Source organism: Rhinopithecus roxellana, chromosome 2 (genome assembly GCF_007565055.1).
Source record: "Rhinopithecus roxellana isolate Shanxi Qingling chromosome 2, ASM756505v1, whole genome shotgun sequence".
NCBI lineage: Eukaryota > Metazoa > Chordata > Mammalia > Primates > Cercopithecidae > Rhinopithecus > Rhinopithecus roxellana.
The window spans coordinates 107,695,768-107,720,460 of NC_044550.1; the positions used below are offsets into that span (position 1 = coordinate 107,695,768).

The 24,693-nt window shown below is 43.3% G+C and overlaps 1 protein-coding gene and 1 long non-coding RNA gene across 2 annotated transcripts in view; both read right to left on the bottom strand.

The window, feature by feature from the left end:
- Window positions 1-23,826, bottom strand: part of FAM149A (family with sequence similarity 149 member A) — a 66,050-nt gene extending 42,224 nt beyond the window's left edge. Inside the window, exon 1 of the mRNA XM_030926287.1 lies at window positions 23,177-23,826. Within this exon, the coding sequence (XP_030782147.1) occupies window positions 23,177-23,748 (572 nt within the window). The 5' untranslated portion in view covers window positions 23,749-23,826. The remainder of the gene's footprint in view (window positions 1-23,176) is intronic.
- LOC104673814 lies at window positions 14,131-18,170 on the bottom strand. The gene is made up of 2 exons (XR_749564.2): window positions 15,216-18,170; window positions 14,131-14,898 (listed from the first exon to the last, which is right to left on the bottom strand). It is a non-coding gene; the product is annotated as an uncharacterized LOC104673814 (long non-coding RNA).
- Window positions 23,827-24,693: the final 867 nt, after the last annotated feature.

Genomic DNA, 24,693 nt, shown 5'->3' on the forward strand with positions numbered 1-24,693 from the left:
GCGGATCACTTGAGCCAGGAGTTTGAGACCACCTTGGGCAATACAGGGAGATCCTGTCTCTACAAAAAATGTAAAAAGTAGCTAGGTGTGGTGACACATGCCTGTACTCCCTGGTACTCTGGGAGGCTGAGGCAGGAGGATCACCTGAGCCCAGGAGGTCAGGGTTGTGGTGAGCTATGATCACGCCACTGTACTCCAGCCCGAGTGACACAGCAGGAACCCATCTCTTAAAAAAACGCTCACAGCAGCAGCACTGTTCACATAGCTGAAGAGGGAAACAACCCAAATGTCCATCAACAGAAGAATGGATAAACAAAAGGTAGTATATATTAATACATGCGATTAAATACTATCTTAAAAAGGAGTGAAAATCTGCTTCATGCTGTAACATGGATGAACCTTAAAATCCTTACACTAAGTGAAATAAGCCAGACACAAAAGCCCAAATATTGTATGACTCCAGTTATATAAGGTCCCTGAAGTAGTCAAATTCATACAGACAGAAAGCAGAACGGTGGTTGCCAGGTGCTGAGGAGAGGAAGGAACAGGGAGTTACTGGTAATGGGTAGTGAGTTTGTTTGAGATGATGAAAAACTTGTGGAGATGGATGGTGGTGATGATTGCACAACACTATGAATGTGGTACTTAATGCCACTAAATGGTACACTTAGAATTGTTAAAATGATCTATTCTATATCATGCATATTTATCACAATTTCTAAAAAATCACCTCCCAGCTGCAGAACGTAGTGTGTAGCCTGGAAAGAAGTCGAGACAATACATGACTCCTGTGTAACCCTTACCCACCAGTGAATGCCTAGGGAGGAGGAGGCAGTGTTGAGTCAGAAGCCTTTATTCACGTTCCCTAAACAGTGCTGAGTGCAGGCCAGCTCTATAAGCAGAGCTCGTCTAAGAGCCCAGCATCAATGTCGCTTTAAAAAATCCATCTCCAAATACCATCACTGGGGGTTCAAGGCTTAACATATGAATTTAGGGAAAGACTGTGAAAGGAAAACAGAAACTTGGGACCCCAGTTCATGATGCCAAAAGGAAAAACTTAAGCCGAAAGTCGAGTCCAATGTAAGAAACTATCTTTCCTTTTGTTGACAGGCAGAGAGCTACAGATAAAAGGTTAAATATCTTCACACTCCATGTTCACCTTATCTTGCGTAAAGAGCCTAGATTAGTACCTAACTGACCATTCCCCTCCCTGCTCCTTTTGTCTTGGAACAAGTGGATTCAGTAGTGAGACCCTACCCTCCCTCTATCCCCTCCAGCCTCCTTTTCCCCTTTAAATACCGAAGCCCTCAAAATCATCTTTGGAAAAAGGCACAGACCTGTCTCCCTGGCATGTTCTTAACCTTGGCAAAATTTCTAAATTGATTGAGACCTGTCTTAGGTACTTTTTGGTTTAGAAGACACAGACATTCAGCCCGTAACAATCGTCTTCTCACCAATGTCTGCAACACCAACTTTGCAACAATCCCATAGACAAATAGGTCTGTTTCTGGCTTTTCTACTGGGCTCCCATGGCCCATCTGTTTATCTTTGCATCACTAACACACTGTCTTATTTACTGTGGCTGTTAAATCAATTTCATATCTAGGAGAGTGATTACTGTGTTCTGTGCCTCACCAGTGCTTTAAGGGCACAAAACCTACCAGTGGAAAAGCAAAGACCTCACAAATCCTGAGCAGAAAAAATTAATAGTTGGTCTCTGTTAACAACTTTTAGGAATTTTTTGAGCCTATATTTTCCTTTTTATATCAGCACAAGAGTGACTTATGATTTTTTAAACTCCAATTAAATTTAAACAACCTATTACAATAAGAATTAAAATTCTCAATGAGAAAGTATTTTAACATTTTTCTTTGTAGTAGAATGTAAAATGACAGTGTGCCTTGTAATCTATCTTATTTCAAATTCAGTAAAATTCAGTAATTCCCAACTTGGAAAAAAGTTTTTTCAATACTGTTAGATAAACATTCCAGGAGGCCACTGTTTTGGTTTAAGCTCCTGCACTAGGTCCCAAAAGACAAGACTAAAAACCAAAATGTAGTTATGTGCTCAAGTTCCACTTCACCAAACCCAAACTGAGTTGGTTTGTTTTTGTTTGTTTGTTTTTTTTTTTTTTTGAGACAGTCTTGCTCCGTCACCCAGGCTGGAGTGCAGTGGCAAGATCTCTGCTCACTGCAACCTCCGCCTCCTGGGTTCAAGCGATTCTCCTGCCTCAGTCTCCTGAGTAGCTGGGACTAAAGGCATGTACCACCATGGCCGGCTAATTTTTGTAATTTTAGTAGAGATGGGGTTTCACCATGTTGGTCAGGTTGGTTTCGAACTCCTGACGTCAAGTGACCTGCCCACCGCAGCCTCCCAAAGTGCTGGGATTACAGGCGTGAACCACCAAGTCGATCCCCAAACTGAGCGATTATCCAGCCTTTCCAGAAATCAGGAGAGAAAGACATCCTGATTTCCCAAACAGACCAATCAGCATCATAACACTGAAGTCCTCTGTTTTCATCTCTAACCTGGAGTAACCCAATGTTAGCCCATCAGTTTGTTTTCTTTCTTTCTTTATTCCTTTCTATTTATTATTATTATCATTATACTTTAAGTTCTAGGGTACATGTTTTGTCTCCCTATCTCTGCCTTACAAGGAAAAATAAAAAAACATTGAAATGACCAACTCACTCTTTGTTCTTTGTTTCTGCTTTCTCCACCGTTTCCTGTCTATAAAGCTCACCTCCTCTGCTTTGCCCCTTGGCACATTTATTCTATTTTCTGGAAGCGTTGCCCAATTCCAGAATCACAAATAAAACCAATTGAGATTTCTGAACTAAATTTGTTGTAATTTTGTCTCCTGATAAGACTGATGGCTTCATTTTCAGAAGTAGATAACAGGTCTTTAAAAATTTGCCCTTCTTTAAAAGTGACATACACTGGAAAATATTGTACCAAGGTCATTTGCCAAATGATTAATATCACCAAGTCTCTGTTGTGGAAATGACGTGTTATCTGTGTTGCTTTTATGGAGATAATAAAGAAAGCTAGAATAGAAGCTAAACCCATTCAAAAGCAAATTCAAAATAACTTTTTTCCTAACGATCGATTACAGTTAAAGGGCGAGCTGACCCTCCAAGGCTTGTTTGGGGTCATTTAAAACCTTCCAGTAAATGGTCTGTTTTAATTAACAGAAGGTCTTAATTTTAATATAGTGTAACTTTTACTTTTTGGTTAGCAATTATTTTGTCTGTTAGCAAAGAGATCCTTACCTATCCTCAAGGATAAGATGCATGAAAATCGGCATCAACGTCCTCTCCTAGAAGTCTCATTGTTCTACCTTCATATTCAGATCTACGGTCCGCATGAAATTGTTTTGTATGTGTAGTGTGACTTGAGGTATCAGGCATCTTTTACTTCTGTAAGGATACACAATTGGTTCTGCACTATTTATTGAAAAGACCATTGCCTCAGTCAGCTCAGGCTACTGCGGCAAGACACCACAGCCTGGGCAGCTTCATCAACAGACACTGACTTCTCACAGTCATGGAGCCTGGAAGTCCAAGATCAAGGTGCCGGCTGTTTTGGTTCTTGTGAGGGCATCGTCCTGGCTTGCCAAAGGCTGCCAACTCCCTGTGTGCTCAAATGCCCTCTTCTTTGTGTGAACATGGAGAGTGGGAGAGTAGGAGGCTTTTTTTTTTTTTGAGTTGGAGTCTTGCTGTCACCCAGGCTGGAGTACAATGGCATGATTTCAGTGCACTGCAACCTCCGCCTCATGGGTTCAAGCGATTCACCTGCCTCAGCCTCCTGAGTAGAGGGATTACAGGCATTTGCCACCACACCTGGCTAATTTTTGTATTTTTAGTAGAGATGGGGTTTTACCATGTCAGTCAGTCTGGTCTCGAACTCCTGACCTCAGGTGATCCACCCACCTCAGCCTCCCAAAGTGCTGGGATTACAGGCGTGAGCCACTGTGCCGGTCCTTCCTCTTCTTATAAGGGCACTAACCCTGTCACAGGGGCCTTTCCTCAAGACCTAATCTAAACCTAGTTACTCCCCAAATACCAACACACTGGGAGTCAGGGGCTTAACATACGAATTTGGGGAAAGACACAGACATTTGGTTCATAGCAACCATCTTTTACCAATATCTGCAGCACCAACTTTGCAGCAACCAAACATCCATGTACAAATAGGTGTTTCTGGCTTGTGTACTGTACTCTCCTGGCCTATTTGTCTACCTTTGTATCAGTAACATACTGTCTTATTTATGTATTCCTCTCATATATATGAGAGGAATTACTGTGTTGTTAGAATCTAAGGTAAATTGGTGGTATTTTTTCTGAAACAAATTGTCTCTAAAAAATTGTATATAATTGGCCAGGCACAGTGGCTCATGCCAGTAGTCCCAGCACTTTGGGAACTCAAGGTAGGTGAATCGCTTGAGTCCAGGAGTTTGAGACCAGCCTGGGCAACATGGTAAAACCCCCTATCTACAGAAATACAAAAAAACTGCCAGGCATGGTGGCTACTGGGGAGGCTGAGGTGGGAGGATCACCTGACCCCGAGCAGGTAGAGGCTGCAGTGAGCTGAGATCACGCCCCTGCACTCCAGTCTGGATGACAGAGTGAGACCCTGTCTCAAACAAACAATTATACACAATTACTGTTAAAATCTTCCACTACAATTTTGGATTTATTTCTCCTTTTAGTTCTGTCAAGATATATATGGAGATATAGATATATAGATATGATAGATAGATAGATGATAGATAGATAGATAGATAGATAGATAGATAGATAGATAGATAGATAGATATAGTGAGAGAGAGAGATTTCATAAAGTCAAATTTTAGATTCCTTTATTGGAGTAAAATAGGTTTTGCACTGTTTACAAGTTTATGTCTGGGTTGTAGCAGTTACCTGTATTTCCTATGCTCTTCCATTCAATCTTGGCTGCCACAGGCTGATGGATAGGAATGGCAAAAAACACTTTTTCTTGCATCTGGAGCAGAAGCCTTGGCAGCAGACATCAGCTGCTGCAAGTTGGTCAAATGGGTGCATCTTTATGTACTTTTTGAAACAATGTTATTGGTGCCTATAAATTAAGAATTCTTATATCTTCTCATAGAGTGGCCCGTTAAACTTTAAGAAATGGCCCTTGTTACTTCCACCAAGGCTTCCTATTTATTTGGAAGTCTACTTGGTCTGATATAATACAAGATACACCAGCTTCCTTTTATTTGGATTATTTGCAAATTCAAACACCTGATGTGTACATTTATTTTTAACATTTTTTTCTTCTTCTATTTAACTGGTATCTGGTAAACACTATAGAGTTGTTGCTTACAGCTTAAGTTCAAAGAGGATTGTATCTGCTTCTTACAGCAGACTGTGCTGGGGGATCTCACAGTCCCAGGTCACCTTAATCCAATCCGGAATTGAGAAGATCTAAAACTGGGTTTCAGTCCCTAGCACTGCTCTATGTGCAGGTCACCCTAACTCCTTTGAGGTCTTTAACTTGGTGTTCAGCTTCTCTAGTTGCTTTCAGCTGGTAGTTGGTCTGAAACAATCCAGTCCACCCTTGCTGGACGTGGAATTAAGAGAACTTTTGAAGTGAGATATTGTATGGTATGTGATATGAATCACATTCATCTTTCAAGGGGATATTTAGTGAAATACACAGTTTTTCCTCGTGATTTAACGCAATTACAGTTCATGAATTCCTTATGGGGAAAGGGAAGTTGCATCCTTGCTTCAGGGTGAGTGTGGGGCAAAAACAGAGGCTTCCCAACAGGGACAGGAAGGTACACATTAGAAGTGTATTCGGAGCACATATACATAGACACACACACACACTCATACACACATGCACACATACACACTCATACACAGACACACAGAGGCACATACACACACACTCATACACACAGAAGACACATACACACACACACTCATACACAGACACACAGAGACACACATCCATACAGACACATACATGGACACAAAGTGACAGATACACACACAGACACACATTCATACACACACTGAGATGCAGGCACACACACAGATACAGGCTCATACATGGACACACACCAATACAGACACATATACACAGACACTCATACAGACACAGAGATGCACACACACATACACACACGCCCCTATACAGACACATACACCATACACACATGCACATACGCAGACACAGAGACATCCATCCATCCACACATACATATATATACACACACAGACACACAATGCTAAGCTCAAAGTGTGAATATTAAAAAGTGTGAATATTAACCAAACCAACAACTGAAGTACATTAAATAATAAAGGTGAACATTCTAATTCTAAATAAACAGAATTTCATATGGACCTTGAATTTCAAAAAACCATGAGCTCTGGAATATACCGGATCTATTTCCATTAAGCAGAGCTCAGCCCTTCCCCATGATAAACAAAAATACATACAATACATGTCCTCATGAGGGGGAAAGAAAGCCTCATGAGCTACAGTGTTTCAGGGACGGTTCCGTTGTTCTTTTTGTTTGGTTTTGTATAGTATTTAGCTGAGTGGCTCCCGAAGACAGACAATTGCAAGGAGGCCCCGGCAGAGCACAATTTCCTTTCACCCTCGTATCATCTAAACTCATGGTCCTTCACCTCAGTGTCAGTCGGAAGCTGTGACCACAAAAATGTAGGACTAATTTTATCAATGATTTGCATTAAAAAACAGAATATTGGCCAGGCACAGTGACTCACGCCTGTAATCTCAGAATTTTCGGAGGCAGAGGTGGCTGGATCACCTGAGGCTGGGATTTCAAGACTAGCCTGGTCAACATGGTGAAGCCCTATCTCTACTAAAATACAAAAATTAGCGGGGCATGGTGGCGTGTGCCTGTTGTCACAACTACTCGGGAGGCTGAGGCAGAAGAATCACTTGAACCTGGGAGGTGGAGGTTGCAGTGAGCCGAGATGGCGCCATTGCACTCTAGCCTGGGCAACAAAAGAGAAACTCCATTTCAAAAAAGAAAAGAAGAGAAAAGAAAAGAAAAAGAAGAGAAGAGAAGAGAGAACAAAAGAAGGAAGGAGGAAAGGAGGAGGAAGGAAGGAAGGAAGGAAGGAAGGAAGGAAGGAAGGAAGGAAGGAAGGAAGGAAGGAAGGAAGGAAGGAAGGAAGGAAGGAAGGAAAAAGAAAGAAAGAGAGAAAGAGAAAGAGAGAAAGAGAAAGAAAGAGGGAAAGAGGGAAAGAGGGAGGGAGGGAAGGAAAAGAAGGAAGGAAGGAAGGAAGGAAGGAAGGAAGGAAGGAAGGAAGGAAGGAAGGAAGGAAGGAAGGAAGGAAGGAAGGAAGGAAAAAGGCCGGGCATGGTGGCTCACGCCTGTAATTCCAGCACTTTGGGAAGCCGAGGAGGGAGGATCAACTGAAGTCAGGAGTTTGAAATCAGCCTGGCCAACATGGTGAAACCGTCTCTACTACTGGGCATGGTGTCTCATGCCTGTAATTCCAGCTACTTGAGAGGCTGAGGCAGGAGAATTGCTTGAACTTGGGAGGCAGAGATTGCAGGGAGCAGAGATCATGCCATTGCACTCCAGCCTGGGTGACAAGAGCGTAATTTCATCTCAAAAAAAAAAAAAAAAAAAACCAGAATATTTCAGACTACCCCTTTCACGTACATTCCCTTATTCTTGCTTGTCTGAAGAGTAAGGGATATAATTGCAGTGATTATGTTAACAAATGCTCATGAAACTGTTTCTCGCAGGTACATGTCATCCTCTGATGGATGTTGTAAGACAGAAAACAAATGTTGAAAGCCACTAGACAGAACCTGGTACCCACACTTCCACTGTGTGACTTTGGAGAGGCCAGCCTCTTGACATCTCTTCTGAGTGTTCTTATGACAGAAGCAGTAATCTCAAAGCCTTTTGTCAAAAGCATCCCCTTGTTTCAATCTACCTATGGAATCGGGTAGATTGAAAGGTGTTTACTGTGAAGTAAACATACATCTTATACTTCTTAGCAGCAGTGTGCTGGTAGACTAACTCTCCAGAAGAAACCGAAGTTCTGAGTTGAGGTTCTGTGGGCATGCAGGGTGAAAACAGTTCCTCCTTGGCTGATTTCAAACACCCAATGTGAGGCCTCTTGGGGTGGAGTTGGTGAGAGGCGTACAGTTGCTCCTGTTGGCCCGTGCCGTCAGCTCCAGCACCCTTCTGCCTGGCAGGAAGGCAGGGCTTCTCAGAGAATCACATAGACACTACTTCTGCCTGTGAAATAACTGTCCTGCCCGCAACATTTGTAATTAGCATGCACGACAGCTCTACCATTACAAAATGCCATTCCATTCTTCAAGAAGCCTCTTCAGTGGTTCCAAAGCAGAAAATTAGCTCAAGATTCCCACAGAATTGTGACATACTGCCCATTTATAAAGAGCAAGCGTCTCTTCCTTCCCCTGTATTGGGGTTCTCCAGAGAAACAGAACCAATAAGATACAGAGATATATACCAGGAGATATATTAGGGGAACAGGCTCACACAATCACGGAGGCTGAGAAGTCACATCATCTGCCATCTGCGAGCTGAAGAGCCAGGAAAGCCGGTGGTGTGATCCAGCCCGAGTGTGAAGACCTGAGAACCAGGGGTGTCGATGGCATGATGATGGCGTGACTCCCCCCAGTCCAAAGTCAAAGACCTGAGAATTCGAGGGTGGAGTCCTGGAGTCCAAAGACCCAAGCACCAGGCCCTCCGATACTGGTCTGAGGGCAGGAGAGTTGGATGTCCGAGATCAAGAAGAGAATTCGCCCTTCCTCTGCCTTTTTGTTCTATTTGGACCCTTAAGGGATTAGATGGTGTCCACTCTCATTGGTGAGGGTGGATTCCAATGCGTCTACTGATGAAAATGCTAATCTCTTCCGGAAATACCCTCACAGACACATCCAAAAATAACGTTTTATCAGCTATCCAGGTGTCCCTTAGCTCAGTCTAGTTGACACATAAAATTGACCATCACACCATCCTACGGTAGAAAAGCTGAGTGAATACATTCTATCCAGCCAGCAAGAAAGGGGGACCTCAGGAAGAGGTGAGTTGGGAAGGGCAAGTCCATCAATGTATCCTTTTTGGTAACAAGGTGCGAGGCTTACTCGAGATACTCCTAGTAATGAGTAGTATGGACTGGGCAAGTGATATGATACCAATGAAAGGAATTCATTTTGTGAAAATTATTTACAAATATTGGAAACAAGTGTCCAGATCCCACAGGAGTCTGGGAAACGCCACCCAAACAGGAATATAAGGGAGGAAGGAGATGGCAGGCTTTAGGGGTTAGAATTTGGGGACTGTGAAGGTCAGCCACCTCCGGACAGCTGGCGAACAGGCTGTTACCTCGCGCTCTTGGCAGTGCAAGTCTGCAGGACACAGAGAGGGTGCCATGCTCGTTCATGTGATTCCACACCCTACGTTGCTTCTTCAACATCTCACCTCTACCTCGTATTTCTTTCTGGCCTCCCTTTCGAACTGTTGGGTATTCATGGCCCCAGCTTGCCTATGGCCTCTCTGTTCTTTGCCTTCTCTCAGAAGACCCTTCAGCTTCAACTGTTCACAACAGTAGTGTTCATTATCCAACAGTTATTAAGCCCCATACTTCAGCCAAGTGCTCTGCTAAGTGCCTTATGAGAATGATCTCACTTAAACCTGACAACAAGGCTGTGTTGCTGACTCTCCCTCTACCTCCTGTGCAAATTCTCGTGAGAAACCCGTTTCACCACATTGACATCCCTGCTTGGATAGAGCTACCCCGGGAGCATGTCACCGATTGCTGGCTGGCTGATGGATGGACTGTCTTCCTCAGGCTTCCCAGCGTGCTCTGATCAGCTCTGGAAGGGCAGCGTCATTACTGTGTTTGTGGAGCTGCCTAGGGCTGCTTCCCTCAGCAGTGACTGTGGTCAAGAGACCTCCGCAGGGGATGTGGGTGTAGCAGGCATCCTAGCTCTGTGCTCATCCAGTGAGAGATATGGTTTGAGAAGCAGGTGGCTGGCACATATCACAAAACAACAAGCTGAGGGCCTGAACTGCATCATTACTCAGAGAAAAAGTACTGAGAGAAAGGAAAAGGTTTGTGAGATGCCACCAGCAAGGATTTCCAACAGTCCAGTCATTGACTTGTATGGCTGTGGACACATCACCATGCTGTGTTCTATAAAAATGGCAAGAAACTGGGCTGGGCGCGGTGGCTCAAGCCTGTAATCCCAGCACTTTGGGAGGCCGAGAAGGGCAGATCACAAGGTCAGGAGATCGAGACCATCTGGCTAACATGGTGAAACCCCGTCTCTACTAAAAAATACAAAAAACTAGCCGGGCGAGGTGGCAGGCACCTGTAGTCCCAGCTACTCAGGAGGCTGAGGCAGGAGAATGGCATAAACCCAGGAGGCGGAGCTTGCAGTGAGCTGAGATCCGGCCACTGCACTCCAGCCTGGGTGACAGAGTGAGACTCAGTCTCAAAAAAAAAAAAAAAAAAAATGGCAAGAAACTGAAAGCCAACCCACCACCCTCTGCCTCCACCCTGGAGGAAAATAGTGCCTTTGAATTTCCTACTCACAAAATTATTCTGTAGATGTATCTTGGGATCTTATTCTAAGTCCATCCTTTTCTGACCAAGGATACACCTCCCTGGGGCGTGGATGACTTAGAAACTAAGTGGTCACCCACTACCAAGTTGCTCATTGTCTGCGTGAGTGTGTAGCCCCTTCTCTTACACGTTAGAAAATTTTAGCTATCTAGTTAAGATGGCAAATTTTTAGAATGGAATTTTGTTTCGCAATTTCAGCTACTATCACTGCTTTGCACAAAAAGTGTGTGTGTGTTTTCTTTAAGAAAGTGATTGTCACGTAAATATTTGCTGCTTAACTATTCTGTGCTGGCTGTCAAGGACTGTGAAGGGTCTGGGATTTCATTTTACTCTGCTGAGAAGCTAACACATTAGTTTGTCACAATTTGGTGGATGCTTAGAGGAAACATGAGAATCCTAAATTGGAGATGAAAGACTTTCTTACTTGCTGCAAAAGCAGTTGCCACAGTATCAGAATTCACATCTGTTCCCTGGACCCCACATTCACAGTGCAAGTGTTTGGTCCTGGATCCTGCAGTGGGTCACGTCACAAGAGACACTGAGCTTGCAAACCCCCTGGTCCACAGTGGCCGGTGGCTCAAGTGCTCTTTCTCCCTCATCTCTTCAGGCTGCTCACTGCAAATGCAATCCTGGAAAATGGCCCTAATAAAGAGCCATGAAGGAGGGCCTTACATTTCTGCATATCCAGCAAGAACGTACAGAAACAAAAGGCCCAGGGAGAACTGTCTCCCAACATCAGCACATGTCCGTGAGAGGAAAATGCATCCATCTCATAAAGGTACAGACAGGAAAACTTGCAATGACAAGAGAAACCTCTTAACTATACAAACTACATCCACTAACAACCATACTTTGCCAAAAATAAACGATACAAACAACCATGTTTTGCAAAAATAAGATTTGGACATCCTTTGAAAACTCAGTAATAGTGACATTTCCTTTTCAAGCTGTCCTGGTTCCCTGTATTAACACTGGACTGTATATCAGAATGACCAGCATTTGAAAGCAGAGGCATGGCCTATGAATAAAAGTATCTCCTCCATCTTCTCTTCCCCACTATTTCTTATTTCCTTGTAACAAAATTAAACATACTCATTTCTTTCCCTCTAGGCTCTACCATAATTTCCATTTTTCCTTCTTCAGAACTTCAGATTCTTCTCTGAAGGCTTGAAATTCTATAAAAGAAAGTCACCATTACCAGATGCTTTCAAGAAAGGTGGAAATATGAAATGTGGAACGCTGGAGTTCACAAATGTTAAGAAACTACCTAGTCTCCAAAAAAAGGCAAGAATTTACTTATGATCTTTTGTTTCATCATTTAGATGTTCATCCTCTAAACATGTACATTATTTATGAACAATTCCCATGAAAAGTCAATATTTAACATTTCTGTTGAGGTCAGAATAATAATGATTCTTATATACAATAGTTTTTCCAACTTCTTACTATAACATATTTTTAAAAATATAGAAGAGTTGAAAGATTTATACCAAAAAAAAAAAAAACTATCACCTGGATTCAACCATGGTTAATATTTTGCCATATTGTTTTAAATCCAGAAATGTATTTTATTCTGGATTATTTGAAAGGAAGTTGCAAATATCGTGACACTCTACTGATCCCTACCTTACCATCCATTTCCTAAAAGGATGTTCTCCTACATAATCCCCATACTGTTATCACATCTAAGGAAATCAATGAGTTTCCTAAAACTAGTACTCACTCTAATATTCTCTTTAATATTCAAATCTAATTTTCCCAAGTGTCTTCTATAGCTATATTTTTAAACTAGCATCCAATCAAATTCCATATTTTAAATTGTTCTTACCTCTCTTTAGTCTATTTTCATATAGAAAGAAAATTATTCTTCCACCTTTCCCCAGACCTCACTGACACGGACAGTTTTAAAGACAGCAGGCCAGTTATCTTTTAGAACAGCCTACCGTCTACATTCATCGTATAGTTGCTTTACCAATAGTTTCTTTTAGACTTCTTCATAACATCTTTATATTCGGTCAGCAATTTTCTCACTTAATACAAAGACATAATTGAGATGAGTGAGAAACTAATGAAAGGAAAACAGGTATTGACTATTCTGATCTCCCTGACAGGCCTAGGATAGCGCCAGCCAGGAAGTCACTGTCTTGATAAGTTCTTGGGCTGGATCTGGGTTAGCTGACACAGTTAACAGAGAATTCAGGAAGATAAATCACAGGGGCGCTTGAGTCAGATTCTCAGGAGCTGTGAGGATTATATCAAGAGCCACAGGTATTCATCAAGTCCGAGGTTAAACTTCACCACAAAAGCAAGACAAAGACAAAAGAACCAGAAGCAGAACTTCAACAGTCAGATGCGAGAACAAAGACAGACAACCGCTGGGTATAGGACGGCACCACCACGCTCGTTGTTTTTAGTCCCACGCTAGGTGGGGAAATGTGCGCAGCGCCTGTCAGGGCAGTCATGATACGTTTATGTACATCAGAATATCAATTGCCATCAATCTCTCCTTACATCTTCCATAGGGTCCCATGATTTTCTCAATGTAATTTTGACATGCTCTACTAAAGAGATGTCACCATAAGGAAATGAAGTTAATGACTAAGTTTCAAATTGTGACTTTAATAAATCTTTAAAAATACACTTTTAGAATATATTTTAACTATATTTTATAGAACCTCAAAATTATATCATTTATGTCAGAAATCAACAGTCAAAAAAGATCCAAAATGTTCAATGTCATATGAAACAAATATACTCACTAGATAAACATGAACATCAGGGCTGGCAAGGATTACAGTTGTCAATATTTAATGATAAGGCTTCTTCCAAACCCTTAAGTGAAACATCTAATTAAGAAAATGCTGGCATGCAGGAAGAGCCTTTCCCTGGCGATGCCGTCTCTAGTTGCTTCTCCATTTTTTCTAGTAAGACAATGCTTGCTCATTACTGCCTTTCTAGTATGAATAAAATATATTTGGTATCACCACACAAAATAATTTACAAGAAACATAATTATAAAAATAATCTGGAAGAGAGTTGACAAAATGAATGCTTTAAGAAGTCATGCCTTTATTACAAAACGCATTTATCTGTACTTTGAAATGGACTATCATGGTCTCCTTATCAGTACTAATAGGAATATTATTTTGAGATACTTTTAGATTACTCACATGAGTTTTTTTGTTTTGTTTTGTTTTTTTGAGATGGAGTCTTGCTGTGTCACCCAGGCTGGAGTGCAGTGGCGCGATCTCGGCTCACTGCAACCTCTGCCTCCCAGGTTCCAGCGATTCTACTGCCTCAGCCTCCCAAGTAGCTGGGACTACAGGCGCGTAACACAATGCCCAGCTAATTTTTGTGTTTTTTTCGTAGAGATGAGGTTTCACCATATTGGTTAGGCTGGTCTTGAACTCCTGACCTCGTGATCCGCCTGCCTCGGCCTCCCAAAGTGCTGGGATTACAGGCGTGAGCCACCACGCTCAGCCTTACTAACATGATTTTTAAATTTTTATTGGAAAGAGTATAATTCTTTGGAGTCATTTTGTTCTAGTGGAAATTCCATGAATTACTTTGGAAGTAGATTTTAATCCTCATTACTATCTTAATTCATTAAAAATATCTGGTTATACCTATGTGTGGAGGATATAGATTGATTTCCAGGAATTCAATCACACTTTCCACATAGCAGCTAGGTGGAATCAGACAATTTCTTATTCTGAGCCTCAATTTCTTCATCTGTAAAATGAAAATCAAATTCCTGCCTTGTAGGTATGTTTTGGGGATTTGTGATAATGTCCATAAAACATGCATGCTATATTTGGTGCCTAGTAGACCCTGAAATACCAGCTGTTACTTCAAATGCTAAGAACACTGGCTTTATGGAATAGTAAGTAGTTGATCAATGATCACATCAATCTGTGAAACATGCTTATAAAAATGTTAAAACCAATAAGTAAAACAGAGGTCTGAGGCAGACCTTTCCTTGGGAATATATCACCTGCTTCTTTAAAGTGCACTTCATATGTTGAAACTGTAGTTCCCTAGGATTCAATTATTGCATTAATTTAGCAACAAAACTTCTATTTGAGGGGAGGGCTTCATTTTATTTGATAGAGACTCTTAGGTCAACTGGATTATGAAGAGTCCTGCACATACAGGGATGGTTTCCAAGTCTTCACACTGATATTAGGGAATTGAATTAAATGTTGCATTTTACAATACATCCCCACTTTGCCTTTCTATACAACTAGTGACATTCTCTGAAATCGAATTATTAACACTGTTCGGGCGCGGTGGCTCCCGCCTGTAATCCCAGCACTTTGGGAGGCCGAGACGGGCGGATCACGAGGTCAGGAGATCAAGACCATCCTGGCTAACACGGTGAAACCCCATCTCTACTAAAAAATACAAAAAACTAGCCGGGCGAGGTGGCGGGCGCCTGTAGTCCCAGGTACTCGGGAGGCTGAGGCAGGAGAATGGCGTAAACCCGGGAGGCGGAGCTTGCAGTGAGCTGAGATCCAGCCACTGCACTCCAGCCTGGGCGACAGAGCGAGACTCCGTCTCAAAAAAAAAAAAAAAAAAAAAAATTATTAACACTAAGTCTGATATGAACAGGAGCTTCCAAGGTGAGTTGTGTCCTCATCCTCATGACTGACATTATATAGAAGTTCCACAATATTTAAAAATAATTTCAAGTTATGGTTATAAAGAAGGCAATGATTCTAAGAAGATTATATAGGTATACATGCATCTGAGAAGAACGTTTAATTCAACTTTGCCTTAATAACCTCTTTATTAAACAACAGCAGGGAAAATCTTAGCGTGGCTGTTTTTCTAGTCACTGCCAAAGACCACCAGCTTCTAAATGATATGTAATCACTGCAAAGTTCCATAATGGTGAATCATGACAAAGCGTTTATTTGATTTCTGTGCTTTACAAAAGATGGCATCTTCATTATTTCTACCTCTCAAAAAGGGACAACTTTTTTTCCAATACATAATGAATAGTATTTATTCATTTGCTTGATGAGTACTACGTAGTACATGCTGTCTAGTAAATCATGTCCTGTTAAATATGTGTCAGTGTAACACTACTCGTGAGACCATTAAATGTGAAGATAATTTTTGAAATTTTTGCCTATGAATTATAAAATTCTGCATATCCAAAAAGGTAGGTGGTTTGACGGTGTAAAATGAAACAAGTATCCGCACCGCACCCATGAGGGAAGAGGTCCTCTGTATGTGCAGGATATGTGGCATGGTATTTGTAAATGTTAACTGGTATTTTTTTCCCTAGCATTTTCACTTTCCTTTGTCCCTCCTCACAGTGAATGATCCAAAGGTTTATTTTGAGAGAAAGCAATAGACTCTACTCCCCATGGTTTTTATGTTACAACAAAACAAAAACTGACAAGCTAGGATTAAAGCAGGAATAAGAGTGGGAAACTCCCTCCTCCCAGACAGTGGGTGCTTGGCTGGAGGCTGCATCTGATGACCGCAGTGCTCAAAGACACTGTGAACCAGGCACATCCTCAACTCCAGATCATCTGAACAATTTAAAGAATCTCATCTGCAATCAGAGGATACTATTAGAATATTGCTTAGCCCAGTATTTTAAGGACAGTAAGAGATAATGTTACATTTGGCTGATTTTCTTGGTGTCCTGAAATGTTTTGCTCAGTGTGGTTTAAAGGTATCTTAATAAAGTCTACCTCAGTGGTCTTCAAACTATCTGTAGTGTCGGATCATTTTTCCAATTTATTGTATGTAAATACTTTTAAAATATAATAAAAATAGAAAAATAAAATGGTGAAAACAATATACAAATGTGAATCCAAATGTTTAATTATTAGAGTCAATAGACATAAAGCTCCTCTGCCAATTGCTATAAAATTTCTAAATGCTTATTCTCCCTTTCTGTACTTACCGCTTCATGGACAGGGAATAAGTAGGCACCTGGTAACTGCTAGCAGGTAGCTAATGGCACAGACATTGAGAAGCACTGTTCCAGCAGAGAAAGGAGACGCCTCTCATTTTAGAGGGTCTTGAAGCACTTGCAGCAACAGTAAGGAGCGCTCCTACCTTGCTTGGCATGTGATGTCATCTGTTGTATAGTTTGTGATCACTGTGTGTGTTCACCATCACCTGTATATGCAAAGCTGCCTGTTTATACTCCCAGTCCTTAACTTCCTGCCACATTCCACCATGAATGTCCAGCCCCGTGCCTGGTCCCTTCTCTGGATGTTTTCCTAGACCTCAACTCAAGGTGTGTATCCCAGAGGGAACGCCTCATTTGCGTGACAAACCCACATCTTCTGTGGTCCCCCCTTTATGAGTGGCGCTCTCCTCCCGGCCACACGACATCATCTTCAGCACTTCCTCTGACTTCCTCAGTCTCACCTATGTGTTGCCAGTCTTGTGAGATTTGTCAGTTCGGTATCTTTTTCACTGTGTTCATTCCTAGGCTCCATACCTCTCAGGTGTCTATTCCTAGAGCCTCCTACTAGCTCCCTGCATATTAGCTCAACCCTTCTAAAGCGCAGCCTGCTCCTGCCACTTCTCTACCTAAACTGTGGCTTTTCCAGTGTTTACTAAACAGAGCCCAGTATCCAAGGCTCTCCCTAGTTTTAACGCTTTTCACAAAAGCTGTGCACCTAACAAATGGAAAGCCTCGTGCCACGTGACTCTGTGCCTCCATGCATTTGCTCACACTGCTTTGCTCTCCTACAGTGCCCTCCCAAACCCCAGGTGTCCATGTGCCCCAATTTTGGATATTCTTTAGAACTCAGACCCCTGACACCTCCCCTCCCTCAGCATCATCTCCGGGCCTCGTCTTCTCTCTTAGCTGTGTGCTCACAGCAGTGTCTGAAACCACTCTTGAATCATTTATCTTATTTTTCCTGCTTTTTGATAAGATCCATTCCAGTTCTTTCCCTGGTTACTCAAAAATCTAGCTCCATGTGGATCTTAGATGGAACAGATATAATACAGGTTGACAATGAATACATTAGCCTTCACTGCAGATCACAGCAATAAACTGTATTTTGTACAAAAGATGCTGACTGTAGGTAATAAATAAAAATATATTTAGAATAATGACTATCATGTAATAGTAACAGTTATTTATCGAGTGCTTATGTACTAGCCACCACAGAGACAAGTTTGTATATATAATCTCTTTTAATCCTTACAATATCTCTTTGAATAGGCATTATTATTAATTCCCATTTTATGAATGAGAAGGTGAAGCTTAGAGAGGTTAAGTACCTAATGTGAATGCTTAGTTAGCATTCTAAGAAGAATCATAAAATGAGATGTGAATCAAATTCAATCTGACTTCAATCTGTGCTTTAAAAACTATACTAATTTACATGAGCTGTTATGATTACACAACGCTGAAGCGTTCAACTCCCACAGGACTGTCATTATGAGCTTGGCACAAGTCAAGGGCCATGCTTGTTGGATAAGAAATTAGAAAACACTCAAAATGAAAACACTTTAAACACACAGCAAAAAAAACATATAACTGCTAACTCAAATACAGTGTTCAAGATTTAAATATATCCCAGCTACTCAGGAGGCTGAGGCAGGAGAATCAGTTGAACCCAGGAGGCGGAGGTTACAGTGAGCCGAGATCGCGCTGCTGCACTCCAGCCAGCCTGGTGACAGCGCGAGACTCTTGTCTCAAAAAAAAAAAAAAAAAAAAAAAAGATTGAAATATAACAACAAAGAAAGAGGATAATTTACAGCAAAAGTCTACTGCATAAGACAGAACAAAATTGTTTTCTCGGGTTTAAGCAAATACTTGATATGGAAAACCAAGTTGAATTCATTATTACTTTTAATGAAAGTAACGGTCACATGACAATTGTACACTGAGCTCCCTGTTCATCCCTGAGAAATGCTAAGTCCCAGCAGAAAGCATTACTGACTTTGGAAAAATTCCAGACAATGAAACAAAGAGCCCCAAGACAATAATTACTCTGAAAGGAAGACATTGAAACTGCCCCTGGGTTCTTGTAAGATTAGAAACCCAAGACAGTGGGTATATGAGGAAGAAAATATTTTCTTCAACCATTCAATAAATATTTGCTAAGTGTCCTTCATGGGCATGCGTTCCCTTAAGTGTCACCGGACAAAGAGTTTATAGTCTGATAATGGACGTAAGATGTGAATATAAATCACAGGGTTTCCGTGGAGGAAAAGACAAGCGCTACCCAAATGTACGATTTGTGATGCTACTGATTATTCTGCAGATTAAACGTTTGATCCCAGAGTGGTAAATGCATTTCTTCCTGGGCGTTACACAGCGCTCAGTGGCAATGTTAATTAAACTAACCCTTATCTTCTGTAAGTCACGCAGGGAAGGTAATGATGAAAGATTGGCACGTACGATAATTTGTTCTCCCAAATAACTGAACTAAAAGATGCCATTTATTACAGTCACATGCTAAATATAATGAATCATTTTTCCCTCTCAGTCTAGAATGTTTCTTTCAATAAAACATGGCTCTCAATTTTTATTTCTGTGCCAAGAAGCAGGTAGTAATAGATAACACATTTTTTTTTAGCATTTCTCCATATGTTACTTAATATATTATTTCAATTAATTTCTGGAGCACTTCTATGCAGAAAGTATTATCGCCTCCATATTATCATGAAAGAAAAAGTACAGCTAGGGGAAAATGAAAAACCTGCCCAGAATTACTCAGCTAGCAATTGGTTTGAGGTGGAATCCACCTCGTCTGGTTTCCAGGTCTACAGGCTTCATCACATTCGAGGCTGCCTCAGTGTCAGAGGAATCAAGATGAGTCCCTCCAGTCACTTTACTGCCAGCCATGCTGACAAGCCATTCAAGCAGCCACTGCAATGTATCCACAGTAATGTTATTTTAACAATGGAACTCAATCACTCAAAAAAAAAAAAAGAGTATATGCTTGTAATAACTATGACTTATACAAGCTATAAATACTTCCTGACTAGAAGTTTACACTCTACCAACATTCATACACAACAATTATCAATCTATCCACCTTACGTATTGCTAGGAATTCTTAGATTTGCAGAACAAATAAGAGAATAAGACCTTTACAAGGTGTATTGTGTGGTTAAAACCAGAAGTGTGAAAAGAGGTAGTGAAGAGGGATGAGTGAGACCGGAAAACACTAAGACATAATATATGCATGAAATGCACAGGGAAGCCACGGTGAAGATCAAAGGTGTTGGATCACACATCTAGGGATGCAGGACAGTGAGGTGAAGAAAGAGAGCTCAGTATCCTCTGCCTCTGGCTCAGATGTGCAGCCAGTATGTCCTGTGGAGCGAAAGGGGCAGCCTCCATTCCATGGGACTTTCACTTACGGAATTCTCAAAAACCCCTGCTGCTATTCAGCACCTTTGTTTGGGGAAAAAAGCCTCTAAATTGCAGGAGAGTTTGCATATTTTCCAACTCAAGTTAATTTCACTACTTTGAGTTTTTTTTTTTTTAAGCCAAGTACAGAATCAGGCAAATGTAAAATGTATGCGTTATTGTCAAAAAAAAAAGTATAAACTGTTAGTAGGGCTTTCCTTTCGAATTCAGTGCCACGGCCTTAAAATTAGATCCACATTTCTTACAGATAGGTTTACGTTTCCTTTATATGTGTTCACATTCTCTCTTATCACTCTTTTTCTTTTTCTCTGACATTATCCATTTCTCCCTTTCCATGTTCCCAGGCTTTTGAAATTTCAATTCCTGATTTTAATACTAACCACGCAGGCTAACAGCAGCAGCTATCTGCCAAGTGACAGATGAGATGGTAGGAGCAAATTTAAATTCATTGTCTTATGTTTGTTTATTCGGCGTTGTAAATCACCACCGCAGAAATCCAGGAGGGAAAAAAAATCCTTCAAGGTGCAGTCTGTAGTATTGAAAGAAAAGTGACCTTAATACTTTCTTCCTTCCCCTTCATCTCTTACGTTTTAGTGATTGAAAAAGGAGTGGGGTATGATGAGAGGAAGGGAACGTGAGTAGCCGTGGATCTGAAAGGAAAAATGGTATGTGCTCAGAGGCCAGTCTGCTTCCTGCCTGTGTGTGCCTTTACCTGCGGCTGCAGACAGCAGGAGCGCACAAACTCAGGAGAATTCTGCAAAGCACCTAGCTGTGTATATTACTTCTCATGGCACTTACCTAAAATCCAATTTCATGGCCAGATGCAGTGGCTCATGCCTATAACCCCAGCTGTGCCCAGGTGGGAAGATGGCTTGAGGCCAGGAGCTCAAGACCAGCCTGGGCAACACAGGGAGACCCCGTCTCCACAGAAACATTTTTAAAATTGTCCAGGCCTAGCAGCTCACACCTGTGATCCCAGCTACTCGAGAGTCTGAGACAGAAGAATCAGATCGCTTGAGCCTGGGAGGTTGAGGCTGCAGTGAACAGTGATCATACCACTGCACTCCAACCTGGGTGACAGAGGGAGACCTCATCTCAAAAAATAATAATAATTTAAAAATTCAATTTCTTCACTGTCCGTAAAATTGAATGCATTTGTTAATTCAGAATAATCTCTTATGTAAATAATGCCAAATGCAGTGATATTCAAAAAGTGTCTATGGCAAATATTTGCACAATATAAACATGAGCTAATATGTTCAAGAATTGAAACTAATACCAGTTCTTTCACTGGCCATGCTGCATATTTCAGTGGCTATTTGTTAAAAGCACTAAGACTAGCGTTTAAGGTCAGCGTGTAGATCTGTTTGCTCATAAAACATTAATTGCATAAATGTTAAGGACCAGTTGCCAATAACAATGGTCTAATTCCTCAGGTATATGTATTCCAGTGAGTTTTCCAAAAGCAATTAACTGATAATTTTAGGGAAAACTATCAGCCGATAAACATGTCATAATGTAGTATTTTTTAATAAGTGGGAACAACCTTTTGCTTAACTACTTATTCTCTTTTTTTTTTTTGAGATGGAGTCTCACTCTGTTGCCCAGGCTGGAGTGCAGTGGCGCAATCTCCGCTCACTGCAAGCTCCGCCTCCCAGGTTCACGCCATTCTCCTGCCTCAGCCTCCCAAGTAGCTGGGACTACAGGCGCCGCCACCTCGCCCGGCTAATTTTTTGTATTTTTAGTAGAGACAGGGTTTCACCGTGTTAGCTAGGATGGTCTCGATCTCCTGACCTCGTGATCCGCCCGCCTTGGCCTCCCAAAGTGCTGGGATTACAGGCGTGAGCCACTGCGCCCGGCCGCTTACTTTCATATTGAAATGAATATCATGCAATTTTGTGAAACTGTAATTATTTAAATTGTGAATGAGTCGGGATCAGTATGAATGCAAAAATTACTCAGGATTTTTTGAAGGGAGTAGGGAATGGCCTCACTAGATTACAACGCAGAAACCCCAGTCTGTGAATTGGCTTACTTGTCTTCGACCATTTCACTATTTCTTTGCAGCATTCAGGATGAAAATTTACCCACTCAAGAATAACAATATGCTCCACTCTTTAAAAATTAAAACTCATCTTAGTTCTAAAACACATTTTAAAACAGCAATGTTTTTATCACGACTCTCGGAAGTGAAAGGGGTGTTGTGTGGGTGGGTGTGTGTTTAGGGAAGTGGCTTCCGATTCCCAGTGAAAATGTTCCCATGAAGTCAACGTTTCTGCAGTAACTCAGGGCACTGTGGCAAGCTCTCAGGAGCTCTAAGGTAATAATTAGACATGTCCTGGCCATTACAATTCCATTTGTGTCAGATGGTGTTATGCATATATAAATCAACTAGATGTCACACAAAGGAGACCCATCCCACTTGGGATAAGACTAGGGGCTGGTCCTTAGAAATCAGGAAACCCTGTAATCCCAGCACTTTGGGAGGCCGAGATAGGCGGATCACGAGGTCAGGAGATCGAGACCATCCTGGCTAACACGGTGAAACCCCGTCTCTACTAAAAAATACAAAAAAAAACTAGCCGAGCGAGGTGGCGGGCGCCTGTAGTCCCAGCTACTTGGGAGGCTGAGGCAGGAGAATGGCCTGAACCCGGGAGGCGGAGCTTGCAGTGAGCTGAGATCCGGCCACTGCACTCCAGCCTGGGCGACACAGCGAGACTCCGTCTCAAAAAAAAAAAAAAAAAAAAAAAAAAAAAGAAATCAGGAAAGCACAAGGTCTCACCATTTCTTAAAATACTTGCTGCAGACGTGTGTATTCTGTTTCTCTGCATACCTACTATATTCTGAGACAAAGAAAGGGACTTCAAAAAGTCCTTAAGAAAACCAAACAAACGCTCTAAGTAGCAATGCTTCAGGTAGAAGAGAAACAAAATTCTGTCCTTTCCTTCAAGCCCCCTTAGGATTCATTCTGAGAAAGTTGGACAAGGCATGTCACAGCTTCCGTCTGAAAGCCCCCAAAGCCAAGGAGTAAGGATCCAGGAAACGTGCAAGGAGGGTGCCTGGGGGTTATGGAAGTTACTACAAATATTTCATTTCCTAAAGTGTACCTGCGAAGGTGAGTGCGGCAGGCGAAGGGGTCGGGGGTCCCAGCAAAAGGTATACGCGCCCGGACCACGCTGCTACTCACGCTTCGCCATCCCCGGAGTCGCTGTCCGAGGCCCCCTCCTCGCCGATGTCAGGCAGGGTAAGGAACAGGGTTCTGGGGCCAGCCCCGGGGGCCACGTAGGCGCCGGGCTCTCGCTCTCCCGGGCCAAGCTGGCGCGGGTTCCGGGGGAGCGCGGCCCAGGCCCCGCCGGGGCCCGGGGTCGGCCGCGCTGGGACCACCAGGCGTGCAGGGGAGCAGCCCCCGCCGGAGGGAGTGGGGAGCTGGGACGAGGCTTTAGCCGCTCTGGGGCTACTGGGCCACGAGAGCAGGGTCCCCACTGCTCCCGCGGCGCAGGTGGCGGTGGAGCCCCGGGAGTAGGAGGCAGGGAGCAGCGGGGCGGGCGCCCGCCGCGAGGCCGAGGGGCAGTCGGGAGGCAGGGCGCGGAGGAGGGTCGGGGTCGGGGCGGTGCCCAGCGGGGTGCTCGCCCTGGAGCCCCCCGACCTTGCAGCCGCAGCACCTCCCGAGGGTCTGGAGGAGGGGCCTGCGGGGGGCGCCGTCGAGGTCTCGAAGAGTTTGGCCAAGAGAGATCCAAGGTCCAGCACAGCCGCCTTCATGCCTCGACAGTGGACACGCCGTCCTCGCCGCCGCCCGAGTCCAGACCGCGGGGGTCCGGCCGAGGCGGCCCGGGCGGGGGCGAGGAGCCTGGGGTCCCCGCACCCGGAGCCCCGGAGGCCCCTGCCTCCCTCTCCTCCCCAAGGAACCGCCCAGGGCGCTCAGCTCCGCGCCGCTAGGGTCGCCCTTCCCCGGTCCGGGTCCGCCCGCCGAGCGCCCCCGCTGCGGGGAGCAGCCCCGCCTCGTCCCAGCGCCGCGAGACCCCCGAGGGCCGAAGGGCCAGGAGCCCCGGGAGGCGCGGCCGCCGCCGCCCGCCCCAGACGCCCGCCGCCCGCGGTTGCTACGTTCAACACACCCGGCCGCGCTCCAGGCTAATTGGGCCCCAGGTGCGGCTCGGGCTGTGCCCGCGGGGGACGCCCCACTCCCCGCCTGGTTCCGCCTTAAAGGAACACGCCCCCATTTCCCCTGCGCTTGGAGCCTCGCAGATCCCATTAGCTGAGCTCAGGGCCCAGGGCCGTGTAAGAGAATCCTGGCTCCAAAAGGTTCTGGAACTTACCCAACCTGACAAGCTCGCACGTGCTGGGGTCAGGTCACCTCTCTGATGATAGGGAAGGTAGGTAGAAAGGTGTACTTGGGCGAATGAGCTTGAAACAGCAGCTCCCACCCCCCTACCTCAGGGTCCTGCTCAAACCCTGTTACTAAGGGTGGGGTGGGAGCGACAGCGAGGTGCGCTACCTAGGAACCTGCAAACAAGACTGGCTCTGAGAGCTAAAGTAGTAAGACCCACGCACACCTGTTTAAACACCTGTCGGAGTGAACCAAGAGACTGTGTAACTCAAATGTTTGAGAACTCAAATTATAATCGGAACGACTACAAATTCAAAGACAGATATGGAAGGCAATGTTTCTTATTAAGTGGAATAAATTGTATTTTGCTTAATCTGAAA